The 13064-nt window shown below is 43.8% G+C and overlaps 1 protein-coding gene across 3 annotated transcripts in view; it reads left to right on the top strand.

Moving 5' to 3' along the window:
* Positions 1 to 4759: 4759 nt before the first annotated feature.
* Lpin2 (lipin 2) overlaps positions 4760 to 13064 on the top strand; it is a 44091-nt gene continuing 35786 nt past the window's right edge. For 2 of the 3 annotated variants that reach the window (XR_008720521.1, XM_055610104.1), the window contains exon 1: positions 4760 to 5011. Coding sequence is in view for 1 of the 3 variants with exons in the window: in XM_055610104.1 (XP_055466079.1) it covers positions 4907 to 5011 (105 nt within the window). In the remaining 2 variants the exon portion in view is untranslated. Of the gene's footprint in view, positions 5012 to 5743; positions 5819 to 13064 lie in introns of those variants that run through there. The other variant, XM_055610105.1, reaches the window with a different exon arrangement.

The raw sequence follows: 13064 nt of genomic DNA on the forward strand, positions 1-13064 counted from the left end.
ATAGCTTGAAATAATATCTATTGAGTCAATGTAACACAGTTTCCTTACCTGAAATTTGATCATGTGAAGTTTTAAATAAATGTTTATTCATGGTTAAGCCCTCCACAGAGCAGATGTGGTGTACACCTTTAATCCCAGCACCAGGGAAGTAAGGGATATGAGGATCTCTGTGAGTTTAAGGTGAGCCTATTCTACATACCAGGACAGCCAGAGCTACACAGTGAAACTCTGTCTTTAAAAAAAGAAAAGAGGGGGTGGACATATGGAGCCACGGAAGCGGCCTGTTACCCTTGAAGAATGGTGGAGGCAGTCTTCCATGTGCCAGAGAGGAAAAGAAGAGTGTTTGAGAGTTACAAATCACCACTGCTGATCTCCCTTTGCTTAGGACTAAGGTCACAGGAAGGAATTCCAACTCTTTCCAGCTGAAATGCTTAGCAGTAGCGTGGTGGTGAGTGGTACTGAAGACACAGAGCCGCTGTAGGAGAAGGGTTATTTTGGAAAAGGCATTCTTTCTAGAAGCTGTCCAAACTGGCTGGTGGAAAGGTGAACAGACCTCAAGAGAAGTATCAGCTTGGAGTGGCATGGGTGTGGACTCCATGTAGACAGGGCCAGGATGAGAGCTCTCTGCAGAAGACCTTACAGACAGCAAAGAACCACCAAGCTTCCTTGCAGAAGGTGAAAAGAAGGGATCTCACAGCATGACCACTGAACCCTGAGGCCTGCTCCTCCCTGGAAGGCAGAGTGGGAGAGGACAAGTCCATGACCACTGGAAGTGCTGGACAGTCAGATAGCCTGCAGGGTCCAGCACACACTCTGCCTGCCTGCAGCATCGGACCTGGCCATACACACTCGCTGTGGCTAGTCCATCTAGACATGTGGTAAAGGACACCACAGTTCTTCCCAGGTCCCTTGCCACAGCCAGGAAGCCTTCATTCCCCCAGGGTGGCCTTTGGCCTGACGGCAGTAGCCAGGCAACAGGAGAGAAAAGGGCTGCTCATGAATATGTGCTCAGAGGAAGAACTGTGTCATGTCCAGGAGGAGGTGGTGGCCCCGTATAAAAAGCTGCTGCAAAGAAAGAGACTGGTATGCAGGCCTTTGAGGTGGCCCACCTAAACATCCACCCCACCTGTGAACTGCTGGAGCACATGAAGGGGTCGGTCCTACAGATCCAAGCTGCAGGCTCTCCATGACACAGGGCAACAGCAGGATATCCAAGAGGAGTCCCAGTGAGGACCCAGTATTGATGGTGTAGCAGAAGCCGGAGGCCTTGAACCAGACCAATGACTCGTTGCAATGAACATTTGCAAGCAGAGATATTTGGACAACTTTTCTTTTTGTTTGTTTTCTTGGGAAGTTTGCAGGGGTGGAGAGCAGATACAAAGGGATGGGGATTTGAGTGGGATTGGGATGCATGATGTGAAATTCATAAAGAATCAATAAAAAGTTTTTTAAAAGAGAAGAGGAAGAAGGAAGAGAGAAGAAGAGGAAGAAGAAGCCTTTCACACCCAGCGTCCCATGGACTTCTGGGGTTAATAATGAAACATCAACAAAGGATGTGTATACGTTACTGAGCATCATTATCACTTGTGGAATCTGAATACAATTCTGATTCTCTAGACGTCACTTTTTGTTTCTTGAAGCTAGATGCTCTTTTGAAAAGTTAAATCTTGGAGACTTTATTTCTGTCCATCTTTCCCGTTCCATAACCAAGACAGTCTCATTTTATAACCCAGGTTCACCTCCCTCCTATCAACCTCTTGGGTACTGGGGTTGCAGACATACACCGCCACATCCTGCCCCCTACTTTTCTTGTTTTAAAAATCACTAAAGAGCCAACATAGTGCTATTTTCCTATGGTCCCAGCACTTAGGAGGCCAAGATGGTAGAATTGGTTGAGCACAGCTTGGGAAAAATAGGGAGACATGCTCCCACAGGAAAAACAAAATAAAACAAAACCAACTCATTTCACCCAAGCTGGCCTTACTAACTTCCTACTTGAGGATAACATTGGCCTGCCTGCTTCCCTTCCCATCACCTTCTGAGTGCGGAGACTGCAGCCATGTACCATCACGCCTGCTGTACGGCTGCTAGGGACGAACCCAGGGCTTTCTGAAGGCTAAGTGAGCACTCCTAAACTGTGCTACTTCCACAGCCCTCAGGACTGTTAACCATGCTTTTCTTTGACAATTATGGAGCACATTGAGAATCGCTGGCTGTGGTTTTACTGTGAATTGGACATGATGGAAAGTGTCACTGGGTTGGCCGTAGGAGGGAGGTGTAGGTGTGTGCCTTGCGGTGACATAGGTTCAGATGAGCTCATCTCTGCTTGGGTCCATGGTACACGTTCCTTTGCCCACAGGACGTTCTGTGAGTTACTCATCAAAACAGTGACACAATACCTAGGCGGGCAGGAAACCTGATGGCTGGGCTGTTATGTAAGAGGCCTTTGGAGGTGGCCCTTGCCCACAGAGTTTACTCCGCCGTCATCGCCCTGCCAAGTCCCTGCACTCTTCATTTGTTGAGCCTTCACTTCTGGGTCTTGTCAGCTGCTTTCCCCTTGCCCCTGCATGTTCTCTCTGGGTCTCAGCTTGGCAAAATGAAAACACAAAACCAAACAAACAAGGGGAGGCTTGTTCGGTGCCTGTTCCTTCTTCAGTGAGAGGCCTCTTCTGGGCCTTAGTGTCCTCACATTAAAGTAGATGAGTTTTCTCTTTCCATCTACCCTCCCGCTTAGCCACTTCTTCTCTTTCCATCCACCCTCCCGCTTAGCCACTGCCTTTGGTGCGCTCTACATACTTTCTTACCAATATTCTATTCCCTCTGCCTCCAGCTTTTCATCTTCTTAGGCCATTTCTCCTTGATCCCCTGTTCCTTTTTCTCCCATTCTTCTCTCCTGGCCTCTGATTTCTTCCTCACCTGGGAGTGAGGTTTTATTACTCTGTCTGATGCCACGGGCCTGGAGCTGCTGCAGGCCATGAAGGAGAGACTGGAATTTTTGTACATGCATAGTGTTTCAGCCATCAAAGCTCTTTAGTTCTCTTGTCAAGGGAGGAAGTTGTGTGTGTGATATGTAATTAAATGGCAAATGAGTGTGGGTGCTTTGTTAATCTGCCCTCTGACAGCTGGGGAAATGAGGTGACTATGATGGGTTTTCCTGTTTTTAATGTTGGTAAGATTGATTTTTTTACATTTCTTTTGGGGGTAGAGAGCCTCAGCACACGTGTAAAGGCCCGAGGACAGTATGTGTGAGAAAATTTCTCTACTTACACCATGTGAGCTCTGGGGACAGAACTCAAGTTGTTGGGCTTGGTAAGTGCCTTTACCCACTGAGACGCCTCCATCACTCAACAGTTTTATTGCATGAATCTTGATGGAGTCTTGCTGTAGTTAGCATTTCCGTCCCCTCTTGGTCAAATATTTGTCTTTGTGAAGGTTCAAGGTAAAAGAAAAGGTTTAATAATGTGAAGCTCATTAAATGTAAGATGATCAGCTAGTTGATAAATCCTTGTATAGAATAATTAAAATTCCTCATTAGGAAAACATGTTGCCTCTCAAGACTGTCTTTTGGCCCTAACAACAGTGGCATGCAGCAGAAATGGAGTGAGAAATTTCAGTTTCTGATCAGTCACATTATAGAAAGAAGTGTAGGGGCTAGAGAGCTGACTGAGGAAGAGCACCTGCTGTGCAAGCATAGGATCTCAGTTTGGATTCCACACACAGGAAAAGCTGTGTGTGCATACCTGTAGTGCTAGCACCGTCCAGGGCTGAAGCAGTGGGCTCACTGGGGCTTGTTGGCTGTCAGACTAGCCCTAAGTTTAGTGAGAGACACTGACTCAGAGAAATAAGGAAGAGCAGGGTAATAAAGCAGGGTAGGTGACTTAGTCTGTCTTCTGCATGTGTGCACATCTAATCATGTGCACCTGTTCCATGCTTAAACACACACAAGATGTAGGAAAAACCCATATCAGTCAATATATTTTAGAATATAGACTGTCATTTTGGCACATACATAACATCACAATTTCTTAACCTTTTTTCATAGCAGTCTTCCAAATCCAGTGGCTGTCTTCACTTACAGCTTGTAGCATGTAGGACTGACCTGCTTGCAAGCTCAGAAAGCACAGACGGCTTGAGGCTATTTGAAGTAAACTGCAAAATGTTTGAAATTGGCTTTAATAAGTGTTTTAACTGAGAAAACAAGTATATTTTACATGTGTCTCACCCACGTGTCTTAAGTGTTTCAGGGTTTTAGAAAATTTTGAGCTTACTGCCTAGTGACATCCTGAAAGTGGCAAGGAAATACTACGGAATTAAATGTTGCTTTGTCATACTCTTGAAGTCTGGTTTCGTTGTTCATAGAGTGCCAAGCTAGGTTAGACCCCAGATTTTTGAGAAGTACTGGGTCATGCCAATATAATGAAGTAAAAGTATTTAGTAGTTGGACTATAGAAACAGTGATGCCATCTAAGCATATGGAAATCTTTGCCTTCACATGATTACATGAGTTTTTCCTCCCTGTGTAGAGCTGTTTTCATTTCCACAAAAGAAGATGTGATTGGCTTAAGGAATCATTAACTCAATCCCTGTTCTGTGCGATGGAAGCTGTAGTTGAGTATCTTGTGATTGGGCAGGACTTAGTACCTATCAATGTAAACACATGGCGCAGCCTGCCCCATGCCCCTGCTTATCTTTGGAGAGATGGGGCTGAGGCATTTTGAGCAAATCTCATTGGTAAAGTTGTGTGTGCATTGCTTTTTTTTTTTTTTTTTTAAAGACCTGTTTGCTTTCAGTTTTAGCTATGTCCCTGTTTGCGGCAGTTAGCACTTGGTTGTCCCCAGAATAACTTTTGTTTGTTGGTGCCTTCACCTCTGTTGAGTCATGCTCGATAAGCTTCTTCAGTTCTAAGATGTTCTACCCAGAAGATAGCAGTGAAGATGAGGAGAAGGTTCAAGAAAGCTCGTTGAGTAAAACTGCAGGTGTTTATCAAGGCAAGGCCCCTCCTAGTATTCTGGTGAGTTCCGTTCACTCATGCCTCTTCCTTGCTTGAGGCTCAGTCTGGGTAGCACTGAGAAGGAACAGCACCTTCTAAATGAAAGTGGTGAATGCCCCTTATTTGGTATTGTTGTGGTAACTTTCCACTTTAAGAGTGTTCTGTACAACAAAATGCTTGGCTGCCTGCTGTTTGTCCTTGCCTTGTGCTGTCCTGACACTGTTTGTTGTTGTTTAATAATTTCCTGCCTAGAAAAAAAGTGGTTGCTTTAAATTGAGAACTTGTCTACAACTAGACTTCAGAGTAATGGGTTGAGTTCTGTCCTTGCATCTGGTAGTTGAGGGCTACTTGGTTTTTATTGTCCTGGCCAAATCTCTGTAAGGCTAAGCTAGTATTTTGAAACTGGCGTTTTGTTTGGGTATGTGGTACAGACTGTAGGCTTTCCCTTTTGTGACTGTAAATGAACAAAAATATGCTTAAATGTGTGTGTGGAGGGGATGCTTGCCTGAATTCTTAAAATCTAGTTTACTCTTGCTACAAGGTACCAAGTAAAACATGGCTTCTAAGTTTGAGTTCTAGAAGTCTGCTTTAAGGAAACAAAGTCAAGTGGTATAAAGATAGTATCATTTGACTCTGCCTGTGGACTCTTAGAAAACTAATGTGTTTAAGTACATACTTCAATTATTTTGCTTTTTGTTTTTGTTTTGCACCAGGGTCTTGCTGGTTGCTTACACTGATTGTTGAACTTACTATCCTCCTGCTGCAGCACTTCTGGATGTTGAGATAACAGGCCTGCACACTCAGCCCAGCTTACATGCTTAAAGTGAGGTAGAGGCTAAGTAACTTACGTTCAGATACTCTGGAGTTCCAAATGAAAGTCCTGGTGTCGTGTCATAACTAAATTACCTTAGTTACTTTTATTTTAAAGCAAATTAAGGTTGAATATTTTTTATGAAAACCAGCATGAGGTCATCAAAATAAAAAATAGATTATTTCAGATTTCTGAAATCTGTTTTTTTTGGTTGATTTAGTTTTAAAGGTATAAGAATATTTAAGTTGCCTTAGTTTTACCATATTCTGTATGATATTTGCTTTTGGGTCTGGTGTCACAGGTGTCCATATGTGGACTTTTCACTTACTAGTGACAACATTAATTGGGAATAGAAGAATGCTTCTGTGGGAGGCAATCTTATTTTGAAATTTCTATTGTAATATAAAGGGTGTGTGCGTTTGTGCACACTTGTCTTAAAGGCCAGAGGAAAAAGTGCGGACTATGTAATTCCATATGAAGTATTTCTGAAGTCCACTTAGTGGCACATACGGACTAGGCTATTGCAGTTCTTTGGGGCCCACTGCGGGTGTTTTCCAAAGGGAAGACAAAGGTGTTTGCTCAGGCTGCGTTTTCTTAACAGTTCCCTTTTGTGTCATTGATGTTCTGTGAGTCACCACCTCACCCTAGCAAAATTTCTGAATTAGTGGCTGGCATAGTAGATTTGATATCTACTTAATAAGCTGTAATGATTATCTAGTTTGACTTTCGAATGAACGTGGGTGTGTGCAGTAAAAAATCCTGACTTTTAGACTAACCAGAGTGCTAACTGTTGAATCTGGCTGATGGGCAGAAGGATGATAAGGCAAGAAATCCTCCCTTTTCCTGGCTACCAAACTTGTTAAGTGGGTTTGGAGTTCCATTTTAAAAGTGAGGTCTTCACTCCACTCTCCCCAACCAACACTGTGAGCAGAGGCTCTGTGGCTTTCTCCTCCACCTCAATCCCGGAGGAGCGCTGGGTGTTTGCAAGCCCCAGCAGAGGCCCGTGCATCTGAGAGGGTATTCTAGAATACTTACATGAAGTGGGCTTTGATAGAACCTCAGGATTGGTCTTGAAGGAATTGGACACAACTCTGTAGAGGGTCTAAAATTAAAATCTCGCCTTTCTTGGGAAAGCATTTATTTTATACCATTTATGTATTTTAACCCAATTCTACTGGGTTACAAAACCCATTCCGTTCTGGAAAAGAAACTGTAGGCCCACATTCTATAGTGAGTAGTTTCTGTGTGTGGTGTTGCTTTTTACCTAGTTGAAAATGGAATATTTGTTATTTTTCATTGTTTCATGTCTTAGTGTAGAACATTTTTTCCTCTTCCTCAAATCCTAGTTTATACTCCAGAGGACTTACCTAGGTTTCTTCTGTTAGTCATCAGTCCTAGCTCAGTGATGCAGTCATTTGTTACTGGCTGCTGTTGGTGGACCATCTAACATAGCTGCTGTCCTTCTGGAAGGGAGCTCATCTTGCAGTCTATATGGAAGTTTGCTGTGAACATCTCTAAGCATCTCCTAGGCTTCAGAAGCAGAAGGATGGGGAATTGGAGGGTAACCTGGGCTAATGGTGAAGCTGTCTTAAAATGAAAAGCAAAAAAGGAGAAAGAAAAAAAAGAAGACTCCACTAAAAGTGAACTCCGAGTAAACCAGAAGAGAGAGTTGTATAATCTCAGAAGTGTTATTACATGCACAAATTGACCGGAAAACAAGCGGCTCTCATCAAGGGCACAAGAGCTGGGATAATAGAGGGCATCTGCCATCTTGTATTCTCCTACATGTTAACAAAGCACAGCACGTTGGCCCTTATAGACTGATGCTCAGGCATAAGATTGAAACTATATTAGAAAAAATCCCTTCAAGGACAGTGAAGCAGGAAAAAAAAAAAAAAAAACAGCAGGTAGCATCACCTTCAGCCTTGGGAACTGATAGCTTGCCTCTGGTCATCAAGTTGAAATAAACTGACACTTTGTGGTCCCTTGAGGACTTGAGAACTACTGTACCTGGAGTGGGGTGGTATGCTGGTCTAGGGACTCCTCAAGGACTCTGATGTGCAGCCAGGGCCACAACACAGGACATGGAATCCCTGCTAAGCCCTGCTACGCTTTGCCTCACATATATGGATTTACAAAATAGACTATAAAGCAGTAGAGAGACCAAGAATTGTTTTTTTGTTTTGTTTTTAGAGCATGTGTGTGCAAGTGCACGCATGCACACGCACGCACACGCACACGCACACACACACGCACACACACACACACAGTACATTTTCTGTTTCAGAATCCCCCCCCCCCTCAGGTTGCCGTGTGTCCTCAGTCAGTCTCTACCAACCTTCTTACTCTTGGCTGTGCTTCGTAGTCTTCACCTTTCAGTGTCTAATGATCAGATATCTTGTGTCCTTAACTTTGGTTTCATCTGGTATCATCAGACAATTAGATGGGAGTTATATGATTTTAACACCACAGAAGCAATGAATCCTTTTTAGTGAGTTGTCTCTTGGTTATTTGATTATGGTAGTGTTGTAGGCCCCTGCATTTGTATGAAAGTGTGACTTGGGACAGTAGCCAGAGAATGTTGAGGTGTTCTGCTTTTCCTTAAGCGTGTTTTTAAAATACAACTGGGCCACCTAAACAAATGACAGACTTAGAACTTCACTAAAACCAAATTATTTTAATCCAAAGTATAGTTTTCTTTCTAAAGCAGATACTGTTCTATCAGACCTATTGACAACAAAGTCCTTAGCCTTGAGTTGTTGAAAATGTCACTGAACTTTGGGCCTGCAAGTATTAATCGTGGCTTTGTTAGTAGAAGTGCCATGACACCCCTTTAAACCCAGTGGTAATTCATGTGGCTCACTGCTACCTGAGCTTTAGCAGGGGAAAGTCCTCCAGCCCAGAGAATCTGCACAGTTGTAGTTTCTCAGCATCAGCTTCACTTAGCTGTAGCATTTAACTAAGGCTCTTTTTAAGGGGCTGAGAGAAGGCAAGAAAATGAAAGGGAGGAAGATAAATGAGATTTAATATCTTTCCCTGGCCCTACAATCTACATGAATATTAGACTCTTTTATAGTCAAAATACATCCTGGGTACAGTCTAATATTCATGTAGGCTATAAACCTAGAGGAAGCTTTGCCTCTGAAAGTCTTAGTAATTCTTAGAGGTCAGCATAAACAAAAAGAACCTGCACCAGAGAAGGCTGTCCCAAAGAAATTGCAGATTGTGCTCCCAATTATTGAGTGTCATCCCTGAGGTAGATGCTGTGGTTTCCATGGCAGCTTACTAAAATTGGGTGACTATGTGGAAGCCAAAAGAGCAGCCTTCTGCACATGCACGCACACATAAATAAGTACATCTTTTTTTAAAAGCACACAGAATGTACACTATGAAAGAAAAGTAATTTTATTGTATGTGAAGTCTGTTTTGAATAGCCCAAGGTACAACTATTTGAAATCTTAAAATTGTATTTCAAAACAGAATCAATATAAACATTTAACTAGAAAATTTCCTATGCAGTTAATCATCCCATAGGTTGACTTAATAGTAGTTGGATAGCTTTCAAAATCATCTGCCAGTAATTTTACTTCTTACATGTCTCCTTATTCATCAGCCAAATGAGATATCCTCTGTTCACCAGTCGCCTCATATAGTGGACATGAAGACTGGGCATATGTTATTTGAGAGATAAGAACTGCATTCTTACAAAGTTCATTGTAAGACATGGTTCTGTGGGTGGAAATGAGAGAGATGGGTGAGGGTCTAGGGACATAATTTATGGTGCTATGATGGGGTAAACAGGTCTGGTCATGTCAGTGTTGAGGGTCTGAGGAAAGAAGTTGGTACTGCCTCTCCTCCTGTACTGCTGGCCGTGCTGGAATTTGCCCATTATTTTGAAATCTAAAGAAATGTACAAAAATAAGCATTTAGTTTTTCCTATTCTATTCCAGATTTGGTTGCTAGAGGAAGTACCCTGGTATGTTGCTGAATGTTAGAAGTGTAGGTCTTGGCATTCTTGAAGCTGTATTCTTCAGATTTGTAATGTCGTGTGTTCAGATAAACCTAGCCTACCTCTTATTGTGATCTGTCTTCAGTCCTGGTGTGGGCTCTTGTCACCTCACTTCCCCACACTGACCCGAACAGGAACTTCCTTTTCAGACTAGCAGACTGTCTTGCCCACAGTTTTCTCCTGGGTCCCTTGGGGTTCTTCGGAATGACCTGTACAGATGTCATTTGCTCTCATGGGAGTATTTTAAGACTTAACATCCTGAGGTGAGTGTCTTGTCACTGTCTAAGTTAGATCTATGCAGGTTTTTTTCCAGGAAGTGTTTGCAGAAAAGCATCTGGTTTCTGTTGTATGAGCATCACGTTTAGGACTAGGGATTGACCAGTACTGGTATCTGAAAAGTGTGTGTGTGCATGTGGTGTATTATATATGTGCACATATCTTCATTTACCTCGTAGGTTTCATTGCCTCGTTGATAGTAAAATACTTCATATATGTATACTCCTCCATTTCCTTGCTGATTCTATTCAGTAGAGCTTCTTTTTGCATTCATTCACTTGTTTTTTTGGTACATTAATGAATCCAAAAACATTCAAAGCTAGGGTTGTAGCACAATGGTAGATTACTTGTCTCCTGAGCCTGGCATGGTGGCACATGCCTTTAATTCCAGCACTTTGGAAACAAAAGCAGGCAGGTCTGTGAGTTCAAGGCCAGACTGGTCTACAAAGTGAATTCCAGGGCAGCTGCTGTTACACAGAGAAACCCTGTCTCAAAAAACATAAAATAAAATAAAATAAAATAAAATAAAATAAAATAAAGAAAATTATGGGTTTGACCCCAACATACCCTACTCCAGCCAAATTGTAAATGACAGTGCAATGAAGACACGTAGCTCCTGACCCCACTGGTCAGTTCACAGCAGGACTCGGGTCCCCGACTGCAGACTCAGCTATAGGGAGCCTCATCCCTGTCTTTGAGAAGGTTCCTGGGTCTTTGTTTTTAATTTCTAAATTTTGTTACTTTTTATGTTTGTGAGTGTTTGCCTGCATGTGAGTGTGTGTGCCATATGCGTCCCTGGTGCCCTCAGAGGCCAGAAGAGGGGAGGGCACCTCTAGAGCCACCATGTGGGTGCTGGGAATTGAACTCAGGTACTCTGGAAGAAGTGTGTGCTCTTAGCCTATGAGCCATTGCTCTACCTTGAAGAGTGTTTTATCACTGTAGTTCGGGGAGCCAAGCCCTATTCTTACTGTATGTATGTATGTATTCTCTTATGGCTGGGTCCCAGCCCCCTCCCTCCTTTCCTCCAGTCTTACCCTCATGCTCTCTTCCCACCCCACTCTGCCCTCTCTTTTTCCTCAGAGAAGGGAGACCCCCCAAGGAGTGTCAACCCACCCAGGCACCTCAAGTCACAGCAGGACTGAGCACATCCTCTCCCACTGGGGCTTGACAAGGCAGCCCAGCTAGGGGAAAGGGATCCAGAGGAAGGCAACAGAGTCAGGGAGAGGCCCAACTCCCATTGTTAAGGGAGACCCGTCCATATGTTGACCAGACTACACGTCGGCTATATATGTGTAGAGGGTCTAGGTCCATGCATGCTCTTTGGTTGGTGGTTCAGTCTCTGTGAGACTCCATGGGCCCAGGTTAGTTGACTCTGTAGGTCTTGTGGTGTCCTCCCCCCCCCCCAGCTCCCTTAGTCCTTCCTCTCACTGTTCCACTTGCTTTCCAATCCAGCATTGCATTGTTCTTTTAAACTATGGTTTCTACTGGGAGGATGGCTCAGTGGATAAAGCACTTGCCTTGCAAGTATAAGGACCTGAGTTTGGACTTTACTCAACCTATGTAAAAACACATAAGCACACATGTATGTAATCCCAGCACTCCTGTGGCAAGGTGTGAGGCAGAGACAGAAGAATTTTCAGAAGCCCATGGACCAGCCAGCCTGGCATAAACAGCAGTGAATGGGAGAAGCTGTCTTAAATTAAGTAGAATGTCATAAATTAGGGATAACACGCAAGGTTGTCACGTTGCTACATATGTGCACACCTGTACTCACAGAAACACACATACACATGGACATTTTTTTAAAAAATATGTTTCATTTGTCCTAAAATGGTCCAGTCAGCCCCACTGAGGTTCAGCCAGACATAGAAGTCTAGAGCATACTTTTGAGGATGAGGTCTGCAGCCCAGAACTTGGTTTTCTACAAGCATAGTCATGAGTAAGAATGGAAACTTACTGGAATAGAAACTGCAGGAGGTTCTGGACCTGGATATTGGTCAGAATCCTGACAGACCCTTCCGGCCCCACTGCAGCTCAATGGTGGGCCAGACCTGGAACGCTGTAATCCTTCCCTGCTCAAACCTGATTCTTTTGCAGATGGCCCAAGAACCACTCTGAGAAATGAGACACAGTCCTTGTTGCATTCCCATCAGTTGGAGGAAAAAGGAAGTGAGAAGCTAGGAGGAGGCTGGCCAGGGCTGTCTGAGCTCATCTCGGGGAGGAGCACCTGGTGTCCCACACACTTTGAGAAAGGCACAGGACAGTGCCCAAGGCTGAACATGTCATTAGTTTTATGACAGAGTAATTGCAGAAGTGGCAAAGATTAGCAGAGATTCTTGGCTTTCACATGGGGCTATGAATCCATAACCTGGCTTATCTTCATAATTAGTTATTAAGCGCTTTTGTAATTGAAACTTCCATTTTAGAAAATGGCCAGAATGATAAAGTTTTGACCAGGGATAGTAATAGTGTTCTTTATATTAAACCTTAATGGGGAGTTCTTGCCACATGTGCTCTTCTGTTCATCTGTAAAGACTGGGTCACTTGGCAGTGCTTACTGCGTCCCAGCTCTGTGCCAGATGGTTTCCTGGCTGTCTAGATGGGCATGATCCGAAGCGCTGCTTCCTCTCCCTCAGTGTCTGCCTCAGCTGCCATCAGCTCCAACAGATCTAGTTCCCCGTGGGACTTAAACTGTTCTTTCTTAGGGCTATTCCATCTTCTGACTTTCCTTATGGAGCCCATGCTGCCCTGAAACTCACTGTGTCTCCCAAGAATGACCTAGCACACTTCATCTTCCTGCCTCTACCTCCAGAGTTCTGAGACTGTAGTTGTGTGCCGCCGTGCCTGGCTCTTGGCTCCTGCTTTTATGTTGCAGTGGCTTCTCTCTGGAGCATCCTCCCTATGTTGTCTGCTGGTGTTATCCAGATCACATCCAGCACCCATGGGTAAACTTGTCCTGGATCTGAGGTCACATGTCA

This window comes from Psammomys obesus, unplaced genomic scaffold (assembly GCF_907164565.1).
Source record: "Psammomys obesus unplaced genomic scaffold, mPsaObe1.curated_primary_1811, whole genome shotgun sequence".
NCBI classification, from domain to species: domain Eukaryota; kingdom Metazoa; phylum Chordata; class Mammalia; order Rodentia; family Muridae; genus Psammomys; species Psammomys obesus.